This window comes from Drosophila ananassae, chromosome XR (assembly GCF_017639315.1).
Source record: "Drosophila ananassae strain 14024-0371.13 chromosome XR, ASM1763931v2, whole genome shotgun sequence".
NCBI classification, from domain to species: Eukaryota; Metazoa; Arthropoda; class Insecta; order Diptera; family Drosophilidae; genus Drosophila; species Drosophila ananassae.
Window position 1 is genome coordinate 18644912 of NC_057932.1, and position 25124 is coordinate 18670035.

The 25124-nt window shown below is 35.8% G+C and overlaps 2 protein-coding genes and 1 long non-coding RNA gene across 4 annotated transcripts; 1 reads left to right on the forward strand and 2 right to left on the reverse strand.

Annotated features, from left to right (window-relative positions):
- Positions 1–7: 7 nt before the first annotated feature.
- Positions 8–12631, reverse strand: LOC6504417 (proton-coupled amino acid transporter-like protein CG1139). The gene is made up of 4 exons (XM_001966983.4): positions 12490–12631; positions 2746–3282; positions 1875–2508; positions 8–1535 (listed from the first exon to the last, which is right to left on the reverse strand). Exons 2-4 carry the CDS (start codon positions 3235–3237, stop codon positions 1294–1296), a joined length of 1368 nt encoding a protein of 455 aa, XP_001967019.1. The 5' UTR covers positions 3238–3282; positions 12490–12631; the 3' UTR covers positions 8–1293.
- Positions 12632–13985: 1354 nt separating this feature from the next.
- LOC116655113 lies at positions 13986–15581 on the forward strand. 2 transcript variants are annotated; one of them, XR_004310264.2, is made up of 4 exons: positions 13986–14633; positions 14705–14943; positions 15217–15253; positions 15305–15581. It is a non-coding gene; the product is annotated as an uncharacterized LOC116655113 (long non-coding RNA). The 2 variants fall into 2 exon arrangements; XR_006507787.1 differs by having other exon boundaries at positions 13987–14633; positions 15217–15581.
- A 41-nt stretch (positions 15582–15622) lies between these two features.
- On the reverse strand, positions 15623–21799 carry LOC6504416 (proton-coupled amino acid transporter 1). The gene is made up of 6 exons (XM_032452272.2): positions 21436–21799; positions 18243–18397; positions 16946–17306; positions 16438–16889; positions 16201–16379; positions 15623–16143 (listed from the first exon to the last, which is right to left on the reverse strand). The coding sequence occupies exons 1-6, from the start codon at positions 21445–21447 to the stop codon at positions 15890–15892; spliced, it is 1413 nt and encodes a 470-aa protein (XP_032308163.1). The 5' UTR covers positions 21448–21799; the 3' UTR covers positions 15623–15889.
- Between the last annotated feature and the right edge of the window lie 3325 nt (positions 21800–25124).

Sequence of the window (25124 nt, forward strand, 5' to 3'; positions counted from 1 at the left end):
TTCGAAAATATTGAAAATTCAGTTTATTCTCCTTGATTTTGTTGGTTCTCCTCAGTTTTATCCTTATCCGTATCCGTATCCTGTTGATCCAAAATATTCGTTTTGAAACAATGCTTTCGAAGGATGTTCTCCAGCTTATCACGAATATTATCCGAATTCAGGATCTTTGTATTCTCGCCGGTTATAACCATGAGCCGTGGTTCAGTGGGCTTTTTTTCTCCCATCTTGGAGGTCCTTATTTGCAGATCCTTCACCTGTTTCGAGACCCAGCCGACTTTCCCTTTATAGTTCTTGGATTCCATAGCTTCCTCCTCCTTAATATCGTTTGCAGAAACTCCCTCGTCCTCCTTGGGTGGAGTTGGCTTGGAATCTTCTTCGACATCCTTTGGCGTATCCTTGCAAGGATCCAGCTTCAGTTTCTCTTCAGAAAAGTCTATTTCTTGAGGGGAAATCCCCGAAATGGCTGGGATTTCTTCAGTTTTCAGTAGAGGATTGAAAATCGGATACTTTCTGACTCGAACGTGTATCTGAGAGATGTTGATTCTCTCAAAATGATCTATGAGATTGTTCACTTTGGTTTTCCTCTCCATTATAATCACAAAGTCTAGAGTAAGACACTATTTTCGAAAGATATACCAAGAAATTTTCAAAATTTTCCAAATAAATAAAAAAAAATCGTTTTTTTTTTTTTGTGGAATTATAAAATTAGTAAATTTTGCAAAAGTCTGAACGTTCTGTTAGGCTCTCGGGTCTGTGGATGAAATATATTTTTGAGATACACCCTTAGGTTGGAAATTTTGAATATCAGGGCCCCCTTGGTTCGAAAATTTAAAAAAAAAACCCAGTAAGTACAATGGGCCTGGTCGGAGTTTTTGTTTCTATTTTATTAAATAATTTTTGTACCACAAAAAGTATATACATGATCCTTAAAAATATATGTATAGTTTTTTTTTAATAATTAATTTACAAAAAAACTTTAGTTTCCAATTAATTAAAAACCAGCTTTATAATCATTTATTAAAATTGTGTTTTTTTTTGCAGATCATATTATTTTGGCTTGCTATTATGATATTTTCTTTCTTCCAATTAATATTTTATAATACAAACAAATGCACAATTGCTTAAAAACTATTAACAAAAAATTAATGGCAAAAAAAATCGAAATACAAAATATAAGACTTAAACATACGAAAGTGACACAGGAATGAAATATCGTTATTTACAAAACAAAAAAAAATTAATATTATATAGGTATATGATTAACGAATAGTGGGTATGACTAACAGAAGTCTACTATTTAAACTCTTTGATTATTTCCACGATGCTCTGGTAGGTGCCAGTGACGATTCCCAGCACGGCCACTGTCAGGATGAGGATGTTCTTGATGTACGACCAGACGCCCAGTCCCTTGGGCACTTGGGCCTGGATCACAAAGTCGATCAGCACCGGAATCACGAAAGCCAAACAGGTGGAGCACAGAGCTCCAATGAGCGATATAAATAGATTCAATTGGGGTACTACCAAAGCGACGCCAACTGGAAGGGAGGATGGAGGGATATTGGTTATAAGGTTAAGATATAGTTCACCGATTTCAGTAATTCTTGGTTTATAGACCTTAGACATCATAGGCAAGGCATATCCCAAGTTTCAGTTAAAAATCTTTGAAATTGTGGAAGTTAGAAGAGTTAGAAGTCAACTAACGGACAGACGGACTCGCGGACAGCGAACTTGATCCATAAAATGTATCAACTCTGCAGCTATAGCGGGATAATAAATAGGTTAGAGGTCTCTAACATCCATAAACAAAGATCTATATAATACAAATTTATATCTCTAATATGGATCTATTAATAATCCCTCCCGGGGATACTTACAAGTCATCATACACATGACGAAACGGAGGCACACCTGCGTGGTGATTGGATACTTCTGGGCGCACTCATTGGACCGCTTGATGGGCGGCCAGATGATCTTGATCATGACGAAGAACTGTATGGGATAGCCCAGGAAGACGCCGAGAGCAGCCACCACCTTGACCACCTGCGACAGGATGTCCTCCACCACCAGATTCAGGGTAATACTTCCGGCCACATCCTCGCCCCACCGCACATAGCTCACAAACCCGGTGAAGATGAACAGAGCGGTGGTCGCGAACATGGTGCTATTGAGGACACCGAAACGTGTGCTGAAATTCTCCGGTTTCCGCATCGAATTCCGGAGTGGAAGGATCAGAGCGATGCCCTCGTAGGAGAACAGGGCGGTGCCAAAGAACAGGGCCAACTGAGAGCCGCCCGTGAAGAGATGTCTTTCGCCAAGCGATGGCATCGGTCCGTCGGAGAAGGCGATGGTCAGGGTGGCGATCAGTCCGAAGAGTAGAGCCACATTGGCGAACAAGGACACGGGTGAGATGTACTTCAAATTGGTCATCAGCGAGGGGATCATGGCCGGCAGTAAGGTGATCAACATCACCATACTCATGCTGATGTCGATGCCATTTTGTTGGAAGACCTTTTAGGATATAAAAATATTTAAAAATTATAAATTTAATTTAAAAAACAGTAATTAAAGTTAACTTATTTTGATTATTTTATAAACGGATAAACGGACGAACGGATAAAAGTTAGAGTAGTGTTGTTAAACGTATGAAAACAACTGTAATAGTGTTTAGAAATGTACAAAAATATTTAAAAAAATTTTAAACTTGTTTTTCTTAATCTAATTTTATTTTGGAGGCACTGCACCCACCTGATACAGGTTCTCCGTGATGAAGACAAAGTATATGGCACAGAATCCGAACTGGGTGACGCACAAAAACATCTCCACCACCAGCTTCATAAAGCGCGACATCCGCCGGAGGGGGCGTGGCCCGTACTCGAAGCTCTTCTCCACGGTTTCCGGATAATCGAGAAAATCAACACCCGGTGTCCGTTCCACCGCCAGAATGGAGCCCTTGATCAGCATTTGTTCGCAGTGGACGCACATCACGGCGATGATGGGCAGCAGGATGGTGGCTCCGGCCAGACCACCGTTCTTGAAGCAATCGCCCATGGCGAAGAGTCCCGCACCGACACTGCCCTTGAACAGGTGGGTGGCTGCCTCCAGATTGCTAGTCTCGTGACCGCGTCGCTTCGCCCCCGTGCCCTCGGCTCCGGCCTCGACATTCACACCGCCGGCCTCCTGTTGCTTCTCCAGGTTAATGGATCGCTCCGGTGGCGTTATTTCCAGTGTCCTTCCCATGTTCCCGGCGGCTTCGATTGCTTTCTGTTCGTGGCGCTGCTGCTGCTGTGGGGTTAAATGGAAAATTTTGTGTCAAGAAGAGTGCAAATTAACTAGAAGTTTAAGCCATATTTTATATGAATATTATAAACAATTATTTGGGCACTTGCCACCAAGCTCTTTTGAGTCTTTATAATATAAACATTCCCACACTCGCATCTAGCACCCTAACGGAAGACCAAGCTTGAGAAATGAAATAAACAAATTCCCCCTATTGAGCCGGCCACGGCAAAAACAACATTAGACTAAACATCCGCTAGAATCACGCCACTGCGGCTCCCCTTTTTAAGCATCCGTATTGATACCCAAATTTTCCATGCTGATCACAGCAATCCCATTCGGGAAATTCTCTTCGGAATTCAATTCGTAATATACTTCGGGAAGATCCCGAACCAAGAAGGAAAAGAATCAGCTCAAGCCTGGTCAGTCGGAATCTAGCTTAGGTTAAGATATAATGCCTTGTTAGACTTAAGATCGGAATGAAACCTAATAAAGTTTAAATATATATTTTTTTAAAAGTTAAAACCCGTCGTGATTATAATTGGCGCCCAACGTGGGGCACGCGTTAATTAAAAATATCGATTAAAAAAAGATATTCGCGAGTGCCTCAAATAAAAATCATAGACCTGAAAAATAAAGGTTTCTATGTAAAAAAACTTATATCACGTACCGGTAATAACTAGAATAACCTCAACACCCAAAGTGGAATTTTTCAAGAAAAAAGTGACACAAAAGGAGGACAAAAACAAAATATACAAATGAATAAATTTTGAACCACCAAAAAAGTAAAGAATCAAACGAACAAAGTGAAAAAATTAACTAAAATAAAATTACAAAAAAAAAAAAAAAAAAAAAAAAAAACACACAAACACAACAAACAACCCCGACAAACAAGAAGATAAAAAAGAAAAAGATTAAAAATAAAAAGTAAAAACTTAAACAAACTCGAAAAAAGTGAAAAAAAAATTAAATAAAATAAATTAAAAACCAAAAACCTATATTTAAAAAAAAAAAAAAAAAAAAAAAAAAAAAAAAAAAACGGCAGAAGACCCCCCACTCAACGGAAAAAGGACTGGGAAGGAAGAAAAAAAAAAAAAAAAGCAATTTCATCAGAGGAACACCAAAAAAAAATCACAAACGTGAGATAGATTATTGTTTAGTTTTATAAAAAAAATAAATAATTAAAAATAAAAAACACATCAATGTAAATCCTATTTTACACACCGACACTATATTGAATTTATATGTAACCTTTTTTTTTTTCCTCCTCTATTGTGTTTTTATAAATCCCCGTCTCAAAATATGTCTATATATATTTCATATAATATACCAATTATATACTAAATTAAATTCAAGAAAAAAATTGCCTGCTGTTTTGCTAAATAGTGATTAATACTGGAAGAATTAATAAACGCTTTAAGAAACTTTAAAATGACAGACTCAAACGGTCCATCTACTAGCCATAGCGCTAATTTAAGCCGACAAACACCTGAACAAACACTAACATCAGACCTAATTGTCCGATTGATAGCTAACAACCTAACACCACTACATGAGGAAATAAAAACGTTACGTTCTCTCTTGGATTCCAAATCCAATTTAGTGACCGAATTCCAAATCGAACAGATTGACGATACCATTCCATGCGACGAAACACTAGAAATAGTCAAATCCGTTCCCCAATTTTCTGGAAATTTAGACAATTACGTAGCTTGGCGAGAAGCCGCTGAAACAGCAATGGGACTCTATGTCCGCAAAAGTCGTCGGTACTTTGTAGCCCTAACCATTTTAAGAAACAAGATTGTAGGCAAAGCCAATGACGCTTTAACAAACCATGGAACCGTATTGAACTTTGACGCTATTTTGGCCAGACTCGATTTTGTCTTTAGCGACAAGAGGCCAATCCACATAATCGAACAAGAATTAAGCGTGCTGACACAAAACAGATTTTCTGTTATGGACTTTTATAATTTGGTTAACAAAAAGTTAACCCTCTTAATAAATAAAACCATAATGACGTACGGAAAAGAAAATCCAATAACTACAGAAGCAAACCTCAGACATAGACAAAATGCCTTGAGGGTATTCATAACTGGCCTAAACGGCCCAATTTCTGGCATGTTATTTTCCCTAAATCCTCCAGACTTACCAAACGCTCTAGCTAGAGTTCAAGAAATGGAGAGCAATCATATGAGGGCACAGTTCGCTTATCGTTTTAGCGCACCTCAGCGCCGTTATAACGATAACCAACGAAACCAAAACGAACCATATTATAGATCTGATGGTCAGAATCAGGGCAATCAATTGCGCCTGAACAGAACCAACGACAATTACAAAAATTATAACGGACAAAATCCCAATTATCAGCATAACAATAGAAGTTCTCCTCAGAATAATAATAATTCCCAAAATAAAAATAACCCCCAAAATAGTAATAGCTACCAAAACCATAATAGCTATCAACACAATAACACTCGGTATAATCCCTATCCAAGTTATAATACTTGGACTCAAAGGAATAATACATACCAAAACAGAAGCGAACCTATGGAAGTGGACTCCAGCATCCAAATCCAAAATAAAAATAGTAACCAAGTATTCCCAAATGGTGAACAATACCAAACTACAAATAGCCTCCAATATAATTCATTCCAACAACCAGAACAGGCAGTTAAACGCGCACAAATTGAGTCATCTGCTCAACCTAGAAACAAACAAATGCGCATAAATAATATCAAAGAGGAACATTTTTTAGGAGAAGAATAGGTCTGCCACACATATTACGATTTGACAAAAAAATTAATAAAAAACTTAATGTTATGATAGATACAGGAGCCACAGCCTGTTACATAAAAAAAGGTACCTACCAAAACGGGATAGAATTGCCCATTTACAAAAGAGTATCCACGGTTAATGGATACTCAACAATAAAAAAATGCCACTACATAACAATTTTTCAAACAAAACAAATTTTTTACGAAATAGAGGGCCTAAAGGCAGACTTATTAATAGGATACAATTTACTAAAAAAGATAGGAGCAGTCATTGACACGAACAATGACACACTAAAATGTAAGGGAAAAATCGAAAAATTGCACTATGATGAAAAAATAAATTTATTAGAACTAAACAAAGAAACAACCATACTTCCACTAAAAAAATATATATTAGACAAATATTTTAACTACGAAAATTTGTCAAGCAAGAATTCACTTAGCATAAAAAGTTTGGGATATATAAGCCCCAAACACGCCGTCGACGCTCATTCCGACATATACACTTTAGAGTACTCAGGGTCCAAAAACTCTGTCAGCGATATTTCCGAAAATTATAAATGCAACAGTTTGGGGTACATACAACCCGAACACGCCGTCGATGTTCAATCCGACACACACAATTCGAAACACTTAAGTTCTAAGAGCACCATCAGCGATACTTCTGACAATTTCAAATCTAATAGTTTGGGTTATATAAAACCCAAACACGCCGTCGATGTTCATTCCGACACAAGAAATTTGGAATACTCAGGTTCCAAATGCACCAAAAGTCAGATTTCCGACAACTACCCCTCAAGTGGTTCAGGGTACTCAGACACTGAACACGATGCCGATGTAAAATCCGATTCAAACGATATAAAGAATATAGATAACACGGCCGAAAATATTTTTGGCATAAACAATGTAAAAAACAATATAGACGAAACCGATACAGAAAACTACATTGAACTAATAATAAGCACAATAAAAAAAGTACATTCAGAAATAAATACAAATTTACCATTCCGGACGGACGTTCGCTGTGAAATAGACACAATAAACGATAAACCGATTTACTCAAGGCAATACCCATACTCACAAGCAGTAAACGAATTTGTTAATCAAGAAATACAACGAATGATTAATGATGAAATCATTAGACCCAGCAAAAGTCCTTATAACTCACCCGTAATTGTAGTATCAAAAAAAGGTACTAATGAAGATGGCACCCCTAAACATAGATTATGCATCGATTTCAGGAAACTAAACCTTAGCACGATTCCAGATAGATACCCCATGCAAGATCCGACAGTCATTTTATCAAATCTAGGAAAAGCTAAATACTTTAGTACTATAGACTTAGAATCAGGTTTCCACCAAATTTTGATGAAAGAATCAGACGTAGAAAAAACTTCATTTTCAATTAACAACGGAAAGTACGAATTCATTAGAATGCCATTCGGGTTAACAAACGCACCTCGAATCTTCCAGAGGGCAATGGATGATATACTTCGAGAACATGTTGGTAAATTCTGCCATGTCTACATGGATGACATAATTGTTTTCTCTCACTCCCTCGAACAACATTTCAAAGACCTAAATTCAATCATTAATATTTTACATAAAGCCAATATGAAAATATCATTAGAAAAATCTCAATTTTTTAAATTAGAAACTTCATTTTTAGGATATGTAGTAGCGCAAAACGTTATTAAAACCGATCCTCAAAAAATAGACACCATATCGAATTACCCAATTCCCAAAAATATCAGAGAGCTGCGTAGCTTCCTGGGTCTCACTGGGTATTATAGAAAATTTGTAAAAAACTATGCAACCATTGCCAAACCCCTGACTAGATTATTAGAAGGTTCCAATGGAAAAATATCCAAGAGGATGTCAAAAAATGTTTTAATTACTCTTGACGAGACTGCAATACAGGCATTTAATGAACTCAAAGAACACCTAATTTGCCAAATAGAACTGGTCCAACCAGACTATTCAAAACAATTTACATTAACAACTGACGCATCCGACGTAGCCATAGGAGCAGTACTTTCTCAGGACGGATACCCAATCACTTTTATATCAAAAACCCTTAACAAAACTGAAAGAAATTACGCGACTAACAAAAAAGAACTTTTAGCAATAGTATGGGCATTAAAAAACCTAAGAAACTATTTGTACGGAGTATCAGGAATTGAAATACATACAGACCATCAATCACTCTCATACGCAATTTCGGATAAAAACCCAAATGTGGAATTAAAACGATGGTTCAATTACATAGAAAGCTTCAGGCCAAAAATTTTGTATAAACCGGGTACTACCAATGTAGTAGCAGACGCACTGTCCCGAATTGAAATAAATAATATTACAGAAGATGAAGACGTAGAATCCACGGATTACGGAACCCAACACTCAGCCGAAAGTAGCTTTAGTAACATTATAGGCGAAACAAAAAAACCACTTAATCAATTTAAACAACAACTTTTAATAGCAAAGGGAAAATTCACAATTCATGAACAGATAAATGTATTTGAAAATAAACGTCATATTATTGAATATGATCAACCAGAAAACTTAGTTACAGTCCTTAAAGAATATCTACAACCCAATATTAATACAGGGATTCATTGTACTCCTGAAGTGTTGTATGAAATTCAAGTTCAATTAAAAAATAACTTCATTAATAAATTCGTATATACAAAAAGTTTTGTTGTAGACATAACAAATAATGACGATAAAGCAATAATTATAGAGGAAACACACTGTAGAGCGCACCGAGGATTAGATGAAAATTATAAACAAATAACCAGATTATACTATTGGCCGAATCTGTACAAAAAATTAAAAGAATATATAACAAATTGTGAAATTTGTAATACGAACAAATATAATAGAAACCCGACTCAAATACCTATTGGAGAAGCCCCCATTCCAAAAATAGAAGGCCAACACTTACATATTGACATTTTTTACGCGCAAAATCTAACCTTCTTAACTTGCATTGATGCCTATTCCAAATACCTCGTTGTAAAAGAAATTACTAACAAAAAAAATATCGATATAAAAGTCTATGAAATACTTCAAACATTTCCCCAAGTTAAAACGATTATGACAGATAACGAACCTAGCTTTACATCAGCACAATTTAAATCCTTCCTACAGCGTTCTGGTATTTCAATCCATTACGCAGACCCCAGACATAGCCTTTCGAATGGACAAGTTGAAAGAGCCCATTCAACCCTAACTGAGATAGCTCGTTGTATTAAAGATGAGTACCGTCTCCTAGAATATTCCGAAGTTATTATAAGAGCAGCAAAAAGCTACAATATGACAATTCATTCAGTAACAAATCAAAAACCATACGACATTTTATTCAACAAAATAGATCACAGTGACTTACCATTAAAACTACAAACAGCACAAACTAAAATGTTAGATTATCATAATAAAAATAAATTAGATAAAAATTATCATGTAGGAGAAGTAGTATACGAGAAAATACACGGAGAAAGAAACAAATTAGGTCCCAGATTTAAAAAACAAGTCGTTCAGGAAAATTTACCCAATAAAGTAATCATTAATAATAGGAAACGAGTTATTCATAAAGACAACATTAAATAAGCCATATTTTACAGAAAATGGAAATACCATTTATCATCACCATTTTGATAATCACTTGCCACTCCGAAATAATCGACTACACTAACAACGAATACCTACTACTGAAGAATGAAAACGATGTATTGACGTATGACTCATTCGAGGACCTCTTTCATATCACAAACCTAAGTTTTTACAAAGAAATAATTAGAATAGAAGATAAAAATACTAACAACAGCAACTCAGATTCAGACTGGGACATTTCCCAAAATCTAAACATTATTAAAATTCTTATGTCCCAATTAATACCATCAAGAAATAAAAGGGGCATTAACGAATTGGGCACAGCATGGAAATGGCTAGCAGGTACACCAGACCATGACGACTTAATAAGAATAGAAAACAAAATTAACGAACTGACAGAAAACAATAACAAACAATTCACAATAAATTCACGTATATTTCAAGAAGTCCAACTTATGACCAAAATTCTTAACACAATCGTTGTTAACAAAGAAACAAAAGTAAGACAACACCGACTACAATTAATTACACTTGATATCCAAAATTTAATCGATACAATCACCTTAGCAAAAATAGACATTTTTAATACGAAAATACTAAACGAACAAGATATTAAAGAAATATTTAGACACGAAAATAAACCAGTTGTACTATCAGATCTGTTAGACATCTCCACTTTTAAAATAATAAAAAACCAAGACCTACTTATAATATACATAAAATACCCAATTATAAACAATATCTGTAGCTTGTACACATCAAGGGCAATTGCCCAAAATAATGGAAAATTAATAATAGACGATAAGACAGCATACTGTAATGGAAAATTCTATAAAATAACAAACTTTAAAAAAGAAATATTCAATAACTATTGTAAACTCTCAAACGAGAGCTCGTGTTTTATAAATCTCTTAAATGGAAAAAAGGCAAACTGTTCAAAAATACGAGAAAAAAATAAACAATTTGAAAATTTAGATGAAGGCGCTATTCTCCTCACTGGAGAAAATATTGTAAACGAAACAAAACTAAATGGCGCATTTTTGATTTTATTTAATGAAAGCATAATTATCAATAATATAAAATACATCAACGAAAAACAGAAAATGTTGGATTATATATCACAGTATAAATACAATAATTATATAATAACAGATTACATATTTTCCAACGATTCCGAACTAAGTTTAGACAACATAAGCATTATAAACCCGTTTGTAAAAATAGGAAATACAAAAATATCCCTTGAACTCATATTATTAATTGTAATACTTATCCTTTGTGCCATATATAAATCACGTAAAATAATATTCAAAATGCTAAAACAAATTCAATTAAAACGAACCAATATTGAACAAGAAATAGAAATTCCAAAAAACGAAACCACTGCAGAATCCATTGCAGAAGTTGAATCTGAAAGAAATATTGAAATAACATTTGCCGAACTTAATAATAAAATCACCTCCCTCACCGCACAATTGTAATGAATCGGGACGATTCATCTTAGGAGGGGGAGAATTAACTAGAAGTTTAAGCCATATTTTATATGAATATTATAAACAATTATTTGGGCACTTGCCACCAAGCTCTTTTGAGTCTTTATAATATAAACATTCCCACACTCGCATCTAGCACCCTAACGGAAGACCAAGCTTGAGAAATGAAATAAACAAATTCCCCCTATTGAGCCGGCCACGGCAAAAACAACATTAGACTAAACATCCGCTAGAATCACGCCACTGCGGCTCCCCTTTTTAAGCATCCGTATTGATACCCAAATTTTCCATGCTGATCACAGCAATCCCATTCGGGAAATTCTCTTCGGAATTCAATTCGTAATATACTTCGGGAAGATCCCGAACCAAGAAGGAAAAGAATCAGCTCAAGCCTGGTCAGTCGGAATCTAGCTTAGGTTAAGATATAATGCCTTGTTAGACTTAAGATCGGAATGAAACCTAATAAAGTTTAAATATATATTTTTTTAAAAGTTAAAACCCGTCGTGATTATAATTTGCATGGATCGGTGGGATAACGGTACTTTTTGGCGTTATTGAGATTGGGGCGAGTGCGAGGGAGAAGGGCAATGGGCTTCGGAGAGCAATTACCGGTGGAGCCTGGACTTTCGATTCTCCTCTCTTTCGCTCTCTCTCTCTCCCCAACCTTTAACCCCAGAAAGGTCAGGGGTGGTATTATCTTAAATTAATCCATTTCTACATAAAATTTGGACAGGTTAGATTAACTTTCTAGGTTTAAAAGCTCTAGCTTTTCCTTTAAATTTATTTAAATTAACACCTTTTTTTATTTGTTTACTTTATATGTTTTTTGTGACAAGCGGATCGAACCAGAAGTAGTACGTCATAGAATACTATTTCATTCATAAAACTTGATAAAAAACTGCTAAAATGATTCACGGAATTGAAAGTATGCTAATTAATTCAATTTAGCATAAAATCATTAAATGCAAATTAAGTTTATTTAATGTATTATAAAAAATAATTGATATTTTAATTCAAAGAGGAACAGTAGGGGTTAAAAACACTTGAAAATTAGCGACTAATTTTAGTAAATTCCGCGAATAAAAAACCAAATAAACAAACAAAAGAAAAAATGCAAGCCAAACACTTGTATTTTTTTTTTTTTTTAACGACCAGGAAGTAATTAACCCGCCAAGGCCGTAAAAATTAATTATTCACAAATCACTGAAACTATATTTATTTTTTAACGTTTTCATTTATTTTTTTTTTATTTTTTTCACAGATTCTGGAGCATAAATCAATCCGATTTGATTGATTAGATTAATGATTAAAAGCTGATAATAATTGATTTTCACCTTGCAATGGATTATTTTACCGATTGCCCGATTTTAACGAAATAAATATAGAAATCGGATCGGACGATGAAGCGGTACGCGAATCGGGAAAATATATAGGACCGTTCGCGGCAAGAACCAAAACCAGACTCAGTGCTCGAGTTGGCCAACAGAAGCGAACAGTAAATTGCAAACGGCAAAAAAAAACAGAAAAAAAAAAGCGAAACTGCTCCAACAAAACCACATAATAGTAGTACAAAAATGCCGAACGAACGACACTCGATTGTGGGTGTGTGTATGAGTGTAACTCATGAATATGAACATGAGTGTGTGAGTGTATCTTGGGACGAGTGACTCGATTTTTTTTACTTCAAATGCAAAAATGCCGATAGCAATTAACCCATGAATATAGGTTTATATTTAAAAATATTTACTAATTAATTAGAAAACTATTATTTTTAGTAAGAAATATTAATAGTTTATAGCTAGAAATAAATATTTTAAAGTTAAAAACTGTATCATTCTTGGGTTAAGAGTCGTGGGAGTTTTCACAGGGAAGAGTGCAATCAATTCAGATCGTTAGATCGATAATAGTTTTGAATTTGAAAGCATTATTACTCACAAATCACTTTCGCTTTAAATATTTACTTATTATTTAATATATATTAAATATTGAAAAACGATGTTTAACGAGGTGAAAAAATAACTAGCGGTCAGTCACCGATCACTTAAGTATCCATTTCAAACTAGTTTATAACAAATGTAAGGGAATATTTCAAAAAAAGTACTATAATATAAATTAATTAAGGCCCATTTGTATGGCACAGCTTAACAAATAAAATCCAATAAATCCCCGTTGTTTGTTAACTAATTCCTGGGAAAAATAAGATCAGCAATTCATTTGATTCAATTTGTTTCAATGCCCTTCCAAAGGGTATTGTAACTTTTTAAAAAAGGCATCAAAAGTTTAAAATCCTGATCTCTAGTTTAAAAATATCCCTTTTCCCGCCCAAATTCCGAAATAGTGTTGGAAAATATCCGAATTCAGGGAAAATACTAGATAGTAAGACCCTTGGCTGCTATTACGCTCTCTCTCGCTCTTCGCCGCCATGATCCTTTTGCTCCTTCGCCGCGTTCGAAAGTTTCCGAGTTTTAAATTCTATTTTTTGTTTCAATTACTTAATAATAAACACAAGAACTTTGTCCTTTATCCTAAATGTCTTTAAAAGTGAAGTTTTCAAAAGGGATCCTTGAATTATGTAGGATTTTGTGGCTACTCTATCCGCTCTCTCGTGTGTGTGTGTGTGAGTGTTGGGGCTCTCGAAGCCCAAGACAGAAGCGTCTTCAGGACAAAAGTACCGTTAGCACCGTAAGAACCGTAAGAAGAACATACACCTATGTCCATGTGAATAGGTATTAAAAAAAATATAACCTTAAAAATTATAAAATCAGGTAAGTGATATTAAAATAAAATATTAGTTCTCATTTGTTTATGATTTATTTAGCATTCTTTCATAACTATCATGTATATTTTTGCGAAACAAATTCCCACAGTTGTCATTCATCGTTGAGAGTTAGTTAATTTATTTATTTTTCGCGCTGTCTGTTATGTGAGTTTGTTTTTTAACTGCAATAGAACCGTAACATTGATTGCGTCATGACATTGCGCATTGAATTTTTTATGAAAATAAAAAAATATGAGGGGGAAAAAAATGTGAGGCAGGAAATGGGGGTACAATCGGGTTCAAGGATCTGTAGTTTTCGTTCCGGAATTTCTAGTTTCGATTTGGTATTGCCCCCGGCACGTGCCACTCGAAGCAAATTCTTGAACGCACCGAACCATGTTCGTGATCGTTACACCTGTGTCTCATTTCTTAAATATTTTTTTTTTGTCTTTATTTTATTATTTATTAAAAGTATGGAAATGTACAGTCTTGATTGAAGAAGCGCCAGTTAAATGAATTGCACGGAATCAGAAGTTCTCCGATCGATCGATCGATCTTGCCTGCATCTCACTTTTTTTCAATCAACAATCATCGATCGATGTTTACGGAATTCAGCAATTGGATTATATAAGGAGTATTAAAAAAAGGGGGTGCTAACTATAAAATATAAAATATTAAAAGAGTTTTCAAGAGTGATTTGTTTTACAAATTATTTAAATGGTAAGTAGTACATTATTTGATATAATTATTAAAAAATAATATTAAATATTATATTATATATTTTTATATAGAACCCCCCTTGGATGGTACACCCCTGACTTCCGCTATGCATATCTAACATAAATGGCATTGCCTGCATTTTCCTTGAAGGTCATTGAGTTAAGGGAATACGCTTTCGATTAGATTGATTTTTGTTCGTTTCGGAGCGGATCGGATCGGATCGGATCGGATTAGATTATAGCCAATAACCAGAATACCCAGAAGAGACTCTCCAGATCCCAGACGAAAGCGAAAGTCATCAAATAGACTTGTATGTGTATTTATTTGATTTTTTTTTATTTATTTTTACCGATTTATCGAGAATCGGGGTCAATGTTAATGCCATTTTTCGGAGTGCTAGTGCCCAATAATAATATTAATCAGAAACCCAAACAATATAATTCAATTTCGTTGAACCCGTTTGGCAACTTGATTATTATTCAGCTCGTTTTTGGTTTTATGACTTGTGGGTTTTTTTCTTTTTTTTTTTTTTGGTTGTATTTTTTAGGAATTATTTAATTAGGTGTGTAATTATTTTTTTTAGGATTTCAGATATGGTGTGAAACGGTGGAGAGTGCGCAGTAAGTTTCAATCTTTAAATCATCAAATTATTCACTTTTTTTCTTCTATAGGTTAGTGGATATAGATTCTCGATTAAACGGAAGCTTAATAGACCGGACTAGTTTATAAATTAGATGCTTCAAAAGTCGGAAGCTCTTAAGGCGGACAGACTAATAAAAATACTAGCGGATACTAGAGGCTCTAATATGATTATAGATACTTCTGATCTATCTCTGAAGATAGATCTATAGTTTGGAGCTTAAGATACCAGATTCTAGTTGGAAAAAATCAACAGACAGGCCTTTCTGAGAAGGAGATCTTCTCAGACATATAATTCCCAAAAAAAGATTTCTTAAAATTCCCATCCCAAAAAGAAAACAACAGCGAGCTCTTTTTGTCATTTTTTATACATTGCTGACGTCAAAAGATACGTCGCAACGTCTATTCTCACTTATTGGCTATGAAAAAAAAATTATAAACAATTATAATAAGTAAAATGCGCTGCACGCTCGCCCGGACACGGCTAGGCACTTGGATATATAGTACAACAGAGTACAATATAGTACAATAAATTCGCCAGGATATACGCTTAGAAGTACTTTAAGATTTACACTTTTGGGTTCAAATATCATCATTCGTATAATTGATATTTGAAATCACTTTGGCTCCTCGTTGAAGTGCAGAATGATCTCCCGGAGGCTCTCGTAGGTGCCGGTGGAGAAGCCCAGGAGCGCGAGGAGCAGGATCAGCAGATTCTTCAGGCAGATCCAGAAGCCAGGACCCTTGTTGGCCTCGCTCCGGGCTATCAGCTCTATGACAGGCGGGAAGACCAGGGCCAGGGCCGTCGAGCAGAGAGCTCCGATGAGAGAGATGAACAGGCCCAGAGCTGGCACCAGTTCCGCAATGGCCACTAAACAGAAGCTATCCTTTATCCAGGACTCTATAAGGATAGCTATGTGTTACTCACGTGTGATGAGGACCAGACAGGTGCGGAATAAGAGTTCCCCGAAGAGGCATCTGTTCTCCTCGTCGATCCGACAGCACTGCTTCACCTTCGGCCACATTATCTGGACGGCCACGAAGAACTGGAGGGGATATCCGAACAGGACACCCAGGGACACCATGGCCTTGACCACCTGCGCCAGACTGCACAGAAATTGGAGTTAGTATCCCTCAGGGAGGACTCACATTGTATCCCACTCACATTGTATCGCCCAGATTGAGGGTCAGACTGCCGCCCACATCCTCGCCCCACTTCATGTAGCCCACGGATCCGGCAAACAGAAACATGATCGACACCAGGAACATGCCCACGTTGAGGACCCCGAACGTCATCTCGAACTGCTCGGTCTTGGCCATGGAGTTCTTCAGGGGCATCACAAGGGCAATGCCCTCATAAGCAAAGATCGCCGTGCCAAAGAAGAGGGCCAGCTGGGAGCCATTGGTCCAGAGAGCACGATCCGGTACATCCGGCAGGCCATCCTTCAAAGCATAGTACAGGGTTATGGCCAGGCCGAGGATCATGCAGATGTTGGCGAACATCGAGACGGGAGCCAGATACTTCAGGTTGGTGATCAGGCAGCTGAGGAGGATCGGAGGCAGGGCAGCCACCATCACCAGACGGACGTCCAGATCGATGTCGGAGGCGTGCAATATCTTAAAAGGACAGGATGAACTCCACTGTCCAATGATACTCCATAGCTCTAACTCACCTGCTTCATGTTGGTGGCAATGAATACAAAGTAGATGCAACAGAATCCCAGCTGGGTGACACAAATGAAGACGTCCACCAATCGGCTCATGGTTCGGGACCAGCCCCTCAACTTCACGGGTCCATTCTCGAAGCACTGCCTCACGGTGTCGGCATAGTCGGCACAGGTCTCCTCGCCATTGAGATCCCGCATCTTCTTGGAGCAGGCCACCAGGACGTGCTGGCAGTGGATGCACATGACGGCTATCAGGACGGTGAGGAATGGAGCCACCAGCAGTCCTCCGTTCTTAAAGGCATCACCCATTGCGAACAGTCCGGGTCCAATGTTGCCCTTGAACAGGTGGACGATGGTCTCCAGATAGCTTTGAAGCATGTTGAGAAATTATTCCTATTGTTTCATACTTTCAGCCAATTTTGAGAGATCTTGTGGGTTAAAGAGGAGCTTCCATTGGGGTTTTTGGAAGGATATTAGTGTGGTGTTCCAAGGGTATTAGTGTGGTGTGTTAGTTCATGATACCAAGTGTCATGTGAGGCTTGGTTTATTTCAAATTTGAGACTGGGATGTCCGGAGTAGACAGATAGTTCCATGGGATGTTGAGAGGAGAGTGGGTTGTCAGGGGATCTTGGGGTTGTGGGTTTCTCTTATCCATTAGTGAGGGGGTTTAGTGGGTTATCGTAGGATCTTGGAGTGTGGGTTTCAGTTTATCCATTAGCTATGGTTTCTAGTGGGTTGAGGATCTTGGGATGCAGGTTTCAGTTTATCCATTAGTTAGTGGGTTGCAGGATCTTGGGATGTAGGTTTCTTTTCATAGTTGGGGTTCAGGTTAGTAGGTTTTTGATATCCTTTCCTCCTGGCTTTTCAAGAGCCTTCAGGAGGTCTTCAGGAGCAAGAGTTTCTGGTTTTCTGATGTTGGTTAGTTGGGATGGAGAGTCCATCAAGTTACGGGTTTAGGAGTAATAGGTTTAGAGTCTCTTAGTCTCCTAGGTTTAGTGGAGGGTTAGTATTAGTTTTAGGGTTTCCAGGTTGGGGTTAGGTTAGAAGAGGTTAGATAGGAAATCCATTGTGGTTTTTGGAGGATTATCGGTGGAGGAATATGTTGGTTGTTTGGTAGACTTAAGAGGATAATCTTAAACTAATTTTAGTAACAAACTTAAAGCTAGTTTTAGGTTAGTTGTTGGGAAGCGGGGCGGAGGAGGTTAGGTTATCCAATATTTAGAGGGTTAGTGGGTTCTTGGGAGACAACCGAGGTTAGTGGTTAGTGGGATTAGTTCCAGGGATGGTCTTCAGGCGGGCATACCTGGTGGGTGGATGATGGCCCTTGTTTTGGCCACTACTTGGGGCATCTGTGGGTTGATCCACTGGCACCACCTTGCCACAGGCAGTCTCCTCATATCCTCCTCCCTCCGCACTCCTTCTCTTCGCAGTGCTGATGTTCTGGATCTGAATGTGGGCCTTTAAAGGGAAATGGAACTCAAGATCTTAATGCAATTAGGGATTTACGTAGCTCTGTCATGTTCTGTGACTAATTTGTCACGTTCTCCGCCTTAATTGAGTCGAAGAGAGTCGAGTGCTTCCGCTTGTCAGTCTTTATGATAGTCTCCTGAGACGAAGACCAACGTGTGCCCATTCAATTCCACTTGACTTAAGTGGAAGCAAGTGTGCGATGAATGGAATATTTACATGGGCCTTACCCTCTTAATAACGTTGTAAATCATGGCTAATTAGAGGGATTGATAAACTATATCTATATCTATATCTGTATCTATATCTTTATCTAAATTGTGCCGCCAGACTATATATATTTATTACATATCTATTGAGCACGTGCCCGTCCCGATCATTACAACCTCAATGGGGCAATCGATGGGGCAAGAGGACTACAGTACTTATCTCCTGTAGCACCAATTCCAATCTCCAATCCCGACAAATGCGTTGTTCGGATTCTAATTGAATTATGAGTCTGGGAAAAGTGTCAAGTGTCGGATATATGCTTAATAGTCCATATCTTTGATGCCATTTCGTTCGTGACTTCGGTCGGAAATGCTCTATTGAGCCCTAAATGGTCTCGAAACCCTATGCCCTAATTAGGCACGTTCATTCATAATATTCGAGTGACTATCTAGTGATAGCTTATCGCTCTTAGCTCTCAAAACAAAAGAAATTATGACTGCAATTGAGATCCGATGGATCGCTCTTGGTCCTCAAACTCCAATCCAATCTCTGTTGCCAGCTAACCGCTCCATCGCCTCTTCAGAACTCATCTCGAGTGTCATAAATAATGTCTGTAGCTATCGATGGCTCTCGCTTTCATTCTGAAATGGAAAATCACACTAAACAAATCCCGCCCGTACCACCTGTCGTATACGCAATCTCGTGTCTCGATGCGAAACTGGCGCCCCTGACGCATGGCTCTTATTGTCGAGACGATCACTAGGAGTACTCCACTTTTAATATCCCGAAACCTTGTGCAAATCTAGACAATCATTTCAGTTTAGTTGTCGCTTTTTTTCCTATTTTTTTTTTTATTGTTTTTTGATTACGCTTATCGGCAGCTAAAGCAGTTAGAGCCAAGTATAAATCGTCATTATCACATGCCCTGAGTATCGGAGGCCTCTCGATTGCGGCAACTAGTTTGGTCTTTTAAGTGTTGTATATTTTACAAAATTATATATTATTAATATTATATAATTAAATAAATACTTTAAATAGTAAATAAATATAAACTATCCACTTTTAGGTTAGAAAATAGGCTCTCAAAAATAGATTCCTTTATAAAAAAATATACAAATTGGGGTTTCAAACTCTGTATTTTTGCTAAAAAATATTGTTATATGGTTTAAAAATATGTAGAAACTTATTTTCCCATTATTTTTTAAATTATTTGAAAAAAGGAACTAAGATTTCAAATTCAAAATATTTCAAAACGATTTTAAAGGATTTTGGAATACAATTTTACTTTTAAAACAAAATTTAAAATAATATATACAATACAATAATTTAAACATTTATTTTTTAAAAATAGTATTGGAAAGCTTTCTTTTTATGTTTCTTAAAGATTTTAAAATGAAAAGATAATGATTTAAAAAAAGTATTTCGAAAAAGTCACTTTCAAAAATAGAAAAAATCCAGTTTTCAAGAAATAAATATCTCAAAAAGTCACATGAAATATAAAATTATGTTTTTAAAATTTTATATTTAAAAAACTAAGAGCATACAAGCTACCTCATTTAAAAAAATATTTAAAAAACCTCAAAAAACAATTCAATTTCCATTAGTTTCGCATTATTTTAATCTAGTTTTTGGTCTCAGCCGTGGAAAAACTATTAAATAGAGTCTCTTTATATGACAGATAGAACAGCCTTGAAGTGCGTAACAACACCACCCACTCCTCCTCCTCGCCCCACTCCGCCCCCTTAACCCACTACTGCCCATTGGCAAACTGTCAAGAGGGCCGACACTGATATTATTTATGTTTAGTCTCGTTTCTTTGGTTTTTTTTCATTTTTTTTTTGTTGTTAATTTTTTGGTTTCCCTCTTGAATTAAGAAATATGTCTTTTGAGTGGAAAATTTTCCACGGCGCCTTGGTTCACTGCACTTGAAACACTCCAAAAAGCATAAAAAACTGGGAAAAATATTAATTTCTCTTTTATTAATGTTGCCGGAAATGTGACAAGTTCAATGAGGGCTTTGATTGGTTTTTATTGGCAGAGCTTTTGTCCGTCGATTCTGAGATATTTCAAGAATTTAAATACATTGAAAAAAATTAAATATATATTTTTTAAATCATATATATTGTTTGAAGCCATTTTTTCAAGTGCATCTATAGTAACTCGTCACAGAACCAGTCCTAACCTTGATCTAAGCCAAGTCTCGGTGAGTTTTCCCGCCAATTTGCATTTTTATGCAAAAAGCAATAAATTAACATTAAATGCCTTTCAGTTAATTAATCCCTCGGGCGTAAGGGGGGGTCTCATGCCCATAAATCATGGCTAATCTTTCGTCACCAATATATATACTGCCGAAAAAATCATAAATCCATAAAAGATAAGCCCGAATTTCTCACTAATCAATAAATTCCCCAAAAACGGAAGTTCTGGCTAATTGTTTATGGTTATGTTTATTGAATAAATTAGATTCAAGTGTTTAAAATTAAGATTAAATATGTTTTTTAATTTTTTAGAATTTTTTAGCAGCCATCCCCCTTTCAAACTAAGCCTCTGTTTTAAAAGCCAATTAAACAAACAGATGTTTTTTATTTTTAATTTTTTAAGGTAATATTTTATTAATTTTTTATTATTATTTATATTTTTTTAAGCCTGACTTTGCACTTGAATTTTTTTGTCTTTTTTTTGGCCAAAAGAATTGTGTTTGTTTTGCTTTTTGCTTTTTGTTTTTGTTTTTGTTTTGCCGGCAAAAATAACTGGTTTTTGGTAATAATTTTTTTTAATGTGTTTTTTTTTTGGGCTATATCTTAATTTTAATTACTCACCTCGGCATCCATTTTTGTTGTTGCTTCTGCTTGTCTTTTTGTTGTTGTACTTAATGTTGTTGTTAAAGAACTCGGTCAAAGCAAAAAATAAACAAATAATAAAAAAAAAGCCAACAAAACACTGAGAGAAAGAGAGCTAACACCGATACACTCTCAAAAAAAACACACACACTCGGCTATATTTGATTTATTTTTGTAGGCTGCATTTAGAATATTTAGAATTAAATTTTATTTAGGAAACGGGGATGCGGCTAATTGAAATTTTACTTTTTTTTTTGAGAATTTAATTCGAATTCTTCTGGGGGTTCTTCTGGGGGTTCTTCTGGTGTGTGCTAATCGCTCCACGAAAAATTCAAGACTGACGACGCTGCCGGCGAATCGCGAAAAACGCTTCTGGCTGTGGAAGTGAGAAGGAGCGATGCCCGCTGAGAGCGGGAGAGTGGGAGGCAGGCAGGCAGCTGTTCTCCACTTTTTTCTCCGCCCCACACTCTTCTTCACCCTCTGGGCTCTGGCTCCCTCGCGCTCATTACAAAAATATTCATTCGAACGGTGAAGGGAAAGAGACAGGCTGTCAATCAGCTGTTCTTATAAAGAAACCGGGATCCCCACCTAGCTCCCACCCCCCACCTGCAACTTTCTCCTTGGGGTTGTGCGCTTATCACACCACAGGTGGCGCTGCATACCGTCCATGAGAACACTTGTTGAATGAAAATAGATATGCATTTCCCTTGAATTTTTGAATGAGAAATGGTTTCCAGCGAGCCAGTACTTGAATGAAATACTTCAAATGCCATAATAGATTAAGGAATTTAAAGTTTGGCGATAGTTTTAGGTCTAAAATAAACAAAAATAATGATTATAACTCATTATATTTCTTTTTCTAACTACTTTCCCCAAAAACGCCCTTAAGTAGGCAACAAATTTGTTCACAAAATATTTAAAAAATTATACAGGAGTCAGATATTTAATTATATAATAGTCAGATAAATTATAATATTTATATTATTTAAAAAAAATATATAATTTATTACTAGAACTTTTTCCAAGTGCACATTTTCAGTTGACTTTCATTTTTCCGACTCGATCGCACTAATGGATCGCTTAATTTATGTTTTATTATTATTGATTTTCATAAAAATAAACTAAAGCAAAGGAAAATGCCACAAAAGGCGGTGTGAGAACAAAGAACAAGCGTTATATATGAAAGTGCACTTAAAAAAAATAAAATAGAATTTAATAAAAATTATATAACAATTTTTAAATACTTTATTTATCTCTCAAGTATTTGATTTTCTCTTGAATTGATTTTCATATAATTGTAAAGCCATTGAGATAGATATTTTCTTCCAGTGTAGCCTACATTCCAGGGCGCTCTATTGCGGGACACACGCCAACTTGACGAGCAGATCGCTCAATTAACGACCCTGCTAGACTGTCCTTGGCCTTGAAACTTGACCAGAAAATAGATGGACATCACTAGATATGTATAGGAATATATATCTCTCAAGATATATGCATAGGTAACTCTGGGAGGATCGAACATTGTACCGTGATGTGCCATTTGGTGCGGTGGGTGGCTCTGGGAGACTATTTTCAGCCACCCGAAAGCCAATTGCCCTTGCCAGATCACATTTTGGGTCAGGCGATCCAATGAAAACACCAAAAACGTGATGAATAATATACACTTTTAAGATACTCTTTATAGGAAATATATATGTTTTTAAATTAAATAAAATTTAAAAGAAATTTAAGTTCAAAAAATCAAATAAATAGGTTCAGGAACTACTATATTATTATCATATTTTTATTAAATTATTTTAAAGAGTATTTAGTATTTGTTTCAAGTGTAAAGCCTCATATCATCAATTTAATTCTTTTCTATTTTCATCAGTTCATCATTCTGTCAAAATAAATGAAATAAAAAGACAAAATAAGACAAAAATTTGTGAAATTTTTCATTTCATTTTTTCTCTCAAATTAAAAGTCATTGAACCTTAAGTGTTTTTGTTAGTGTATAATATTTATTTCATTCTTTATTAATTAGGCACTTTTATGTGTAAACTAAGGACATATTTTGGACAATTTTTAGAATAAATTTTAGGGTCAATAAAAAAGTTTTATGATTTTTTTTAAACACACCAACACCACACCCCTTGACCCAGTTCTTTTCTTAAATTATTCTTACATAATTTATGAGATTTTAAATATGATATATATATATTTTAAAAATAAATAAAGTTGTCTTTTGGAAAGCTAGCTTATTTAATAATAATATTCTTAGAAAAGACTTTCGCTTTCAGCTTCTTAACTCATCCAAGACCCGTAATAACTCTCACATCTCCATATATCTTTCTGGAACTACTGACATGCTTGGCTTCTGGTTCGTAGAAGAAAAAAGAAAACTTGCAATTAAAAAACATTGTTTACCTTTTTGTTTTTATTTTTTTATATATTTTTTTTATTGTTATTTTGTGGATTATTGTTATTATGAGTTTGGGCCAGGCCCCCTCCGATTTCTTTGGCGTCTCTTTTGTCTCTAAATTGAGGCATTAAGTTGGGGCTTGGAAACGTTTAACGTTTTTTTAGTGACGCTCCAGTAAGTTTTAAATTCAACAAATTGCAGCTGCCTTAGTGGTTGTAATTACCAAGTGACAGTCACTTCTCTGGGGTCACTGTCACTGCCACTGCCCCTCTCAGTCTCAGTATCAGTATCAGTGGGGAAAGTCTAGTATACTAGTATATATGAAGCCCCAAAAAAAATATAGTCTAAAAAAATATAAAAAAAATAATAAATTTAATTGCAGAATGCTGAGAAAGTGAAAGATCTGAAGACCATATCCGAACTGGAAATCTTAATGTCTTTATTTCGGTTTCAGGTGACTTGATTCGAAAAAGCGAAATTTTTTAAAAATATATGATATGATATGACATCTTAAAAATATAATATAATATTAAAAAAATCATAAAAAAATATGTTACCTTTTTAAATCGAAAATCTCTTGCCTTTTTAGTTCAATTTCCCTGTCACTTTTCGTTTGGGTTCACCTTTCCAATCCCAATCCCAATCCCAATCCCATCCCATCCCCGACTGTCTGACTCCCCAGCTGGACAAGTCCGACCAGATCCTCTCTAGAACGGCTGGCCAGAAGTGGGACACTCCATGCCACATGCCTCTGTGGCAATCAAATGACCTGGCCGCCTTATGAGGCATGTGGCATGAGGCATGTGGCATGAGGCATGTGGATGGTGGAGCCACCACCTGGCGCTGCTATCCGATCTTCCAATTGGCTGGTTAGAACGCGGGAGCCACTCAAGCCAAGAATCGTACTATACAGTGAGAGAAAAAGTGTGAAATAGTGGTACAATTTTAAATGGTAAGTGTAAAAAATGGGGTATGGTAAGTATAAAAAATAAATTAATATATAAATATTTTTTTAGATTCATTTACATTTTAAAATTAAAGAAATAAATGATTAAGAATATGTTTTTTTTTGTAAGAAACCTTTTCTCTTAAGTGCTATTTATGTTATATTATATTTTCTTAAAGTCACAGTGGAACAAAATGCTTAAAATTATGAAATATTTACTAAATTGAAATTAAATTAGTTTTTCATCAATTTTTTGTGACTTTTTATAAAAAATAAATAGCTATTCACATGGAAATTGTAGCCAAATGAAAATTAAATCAA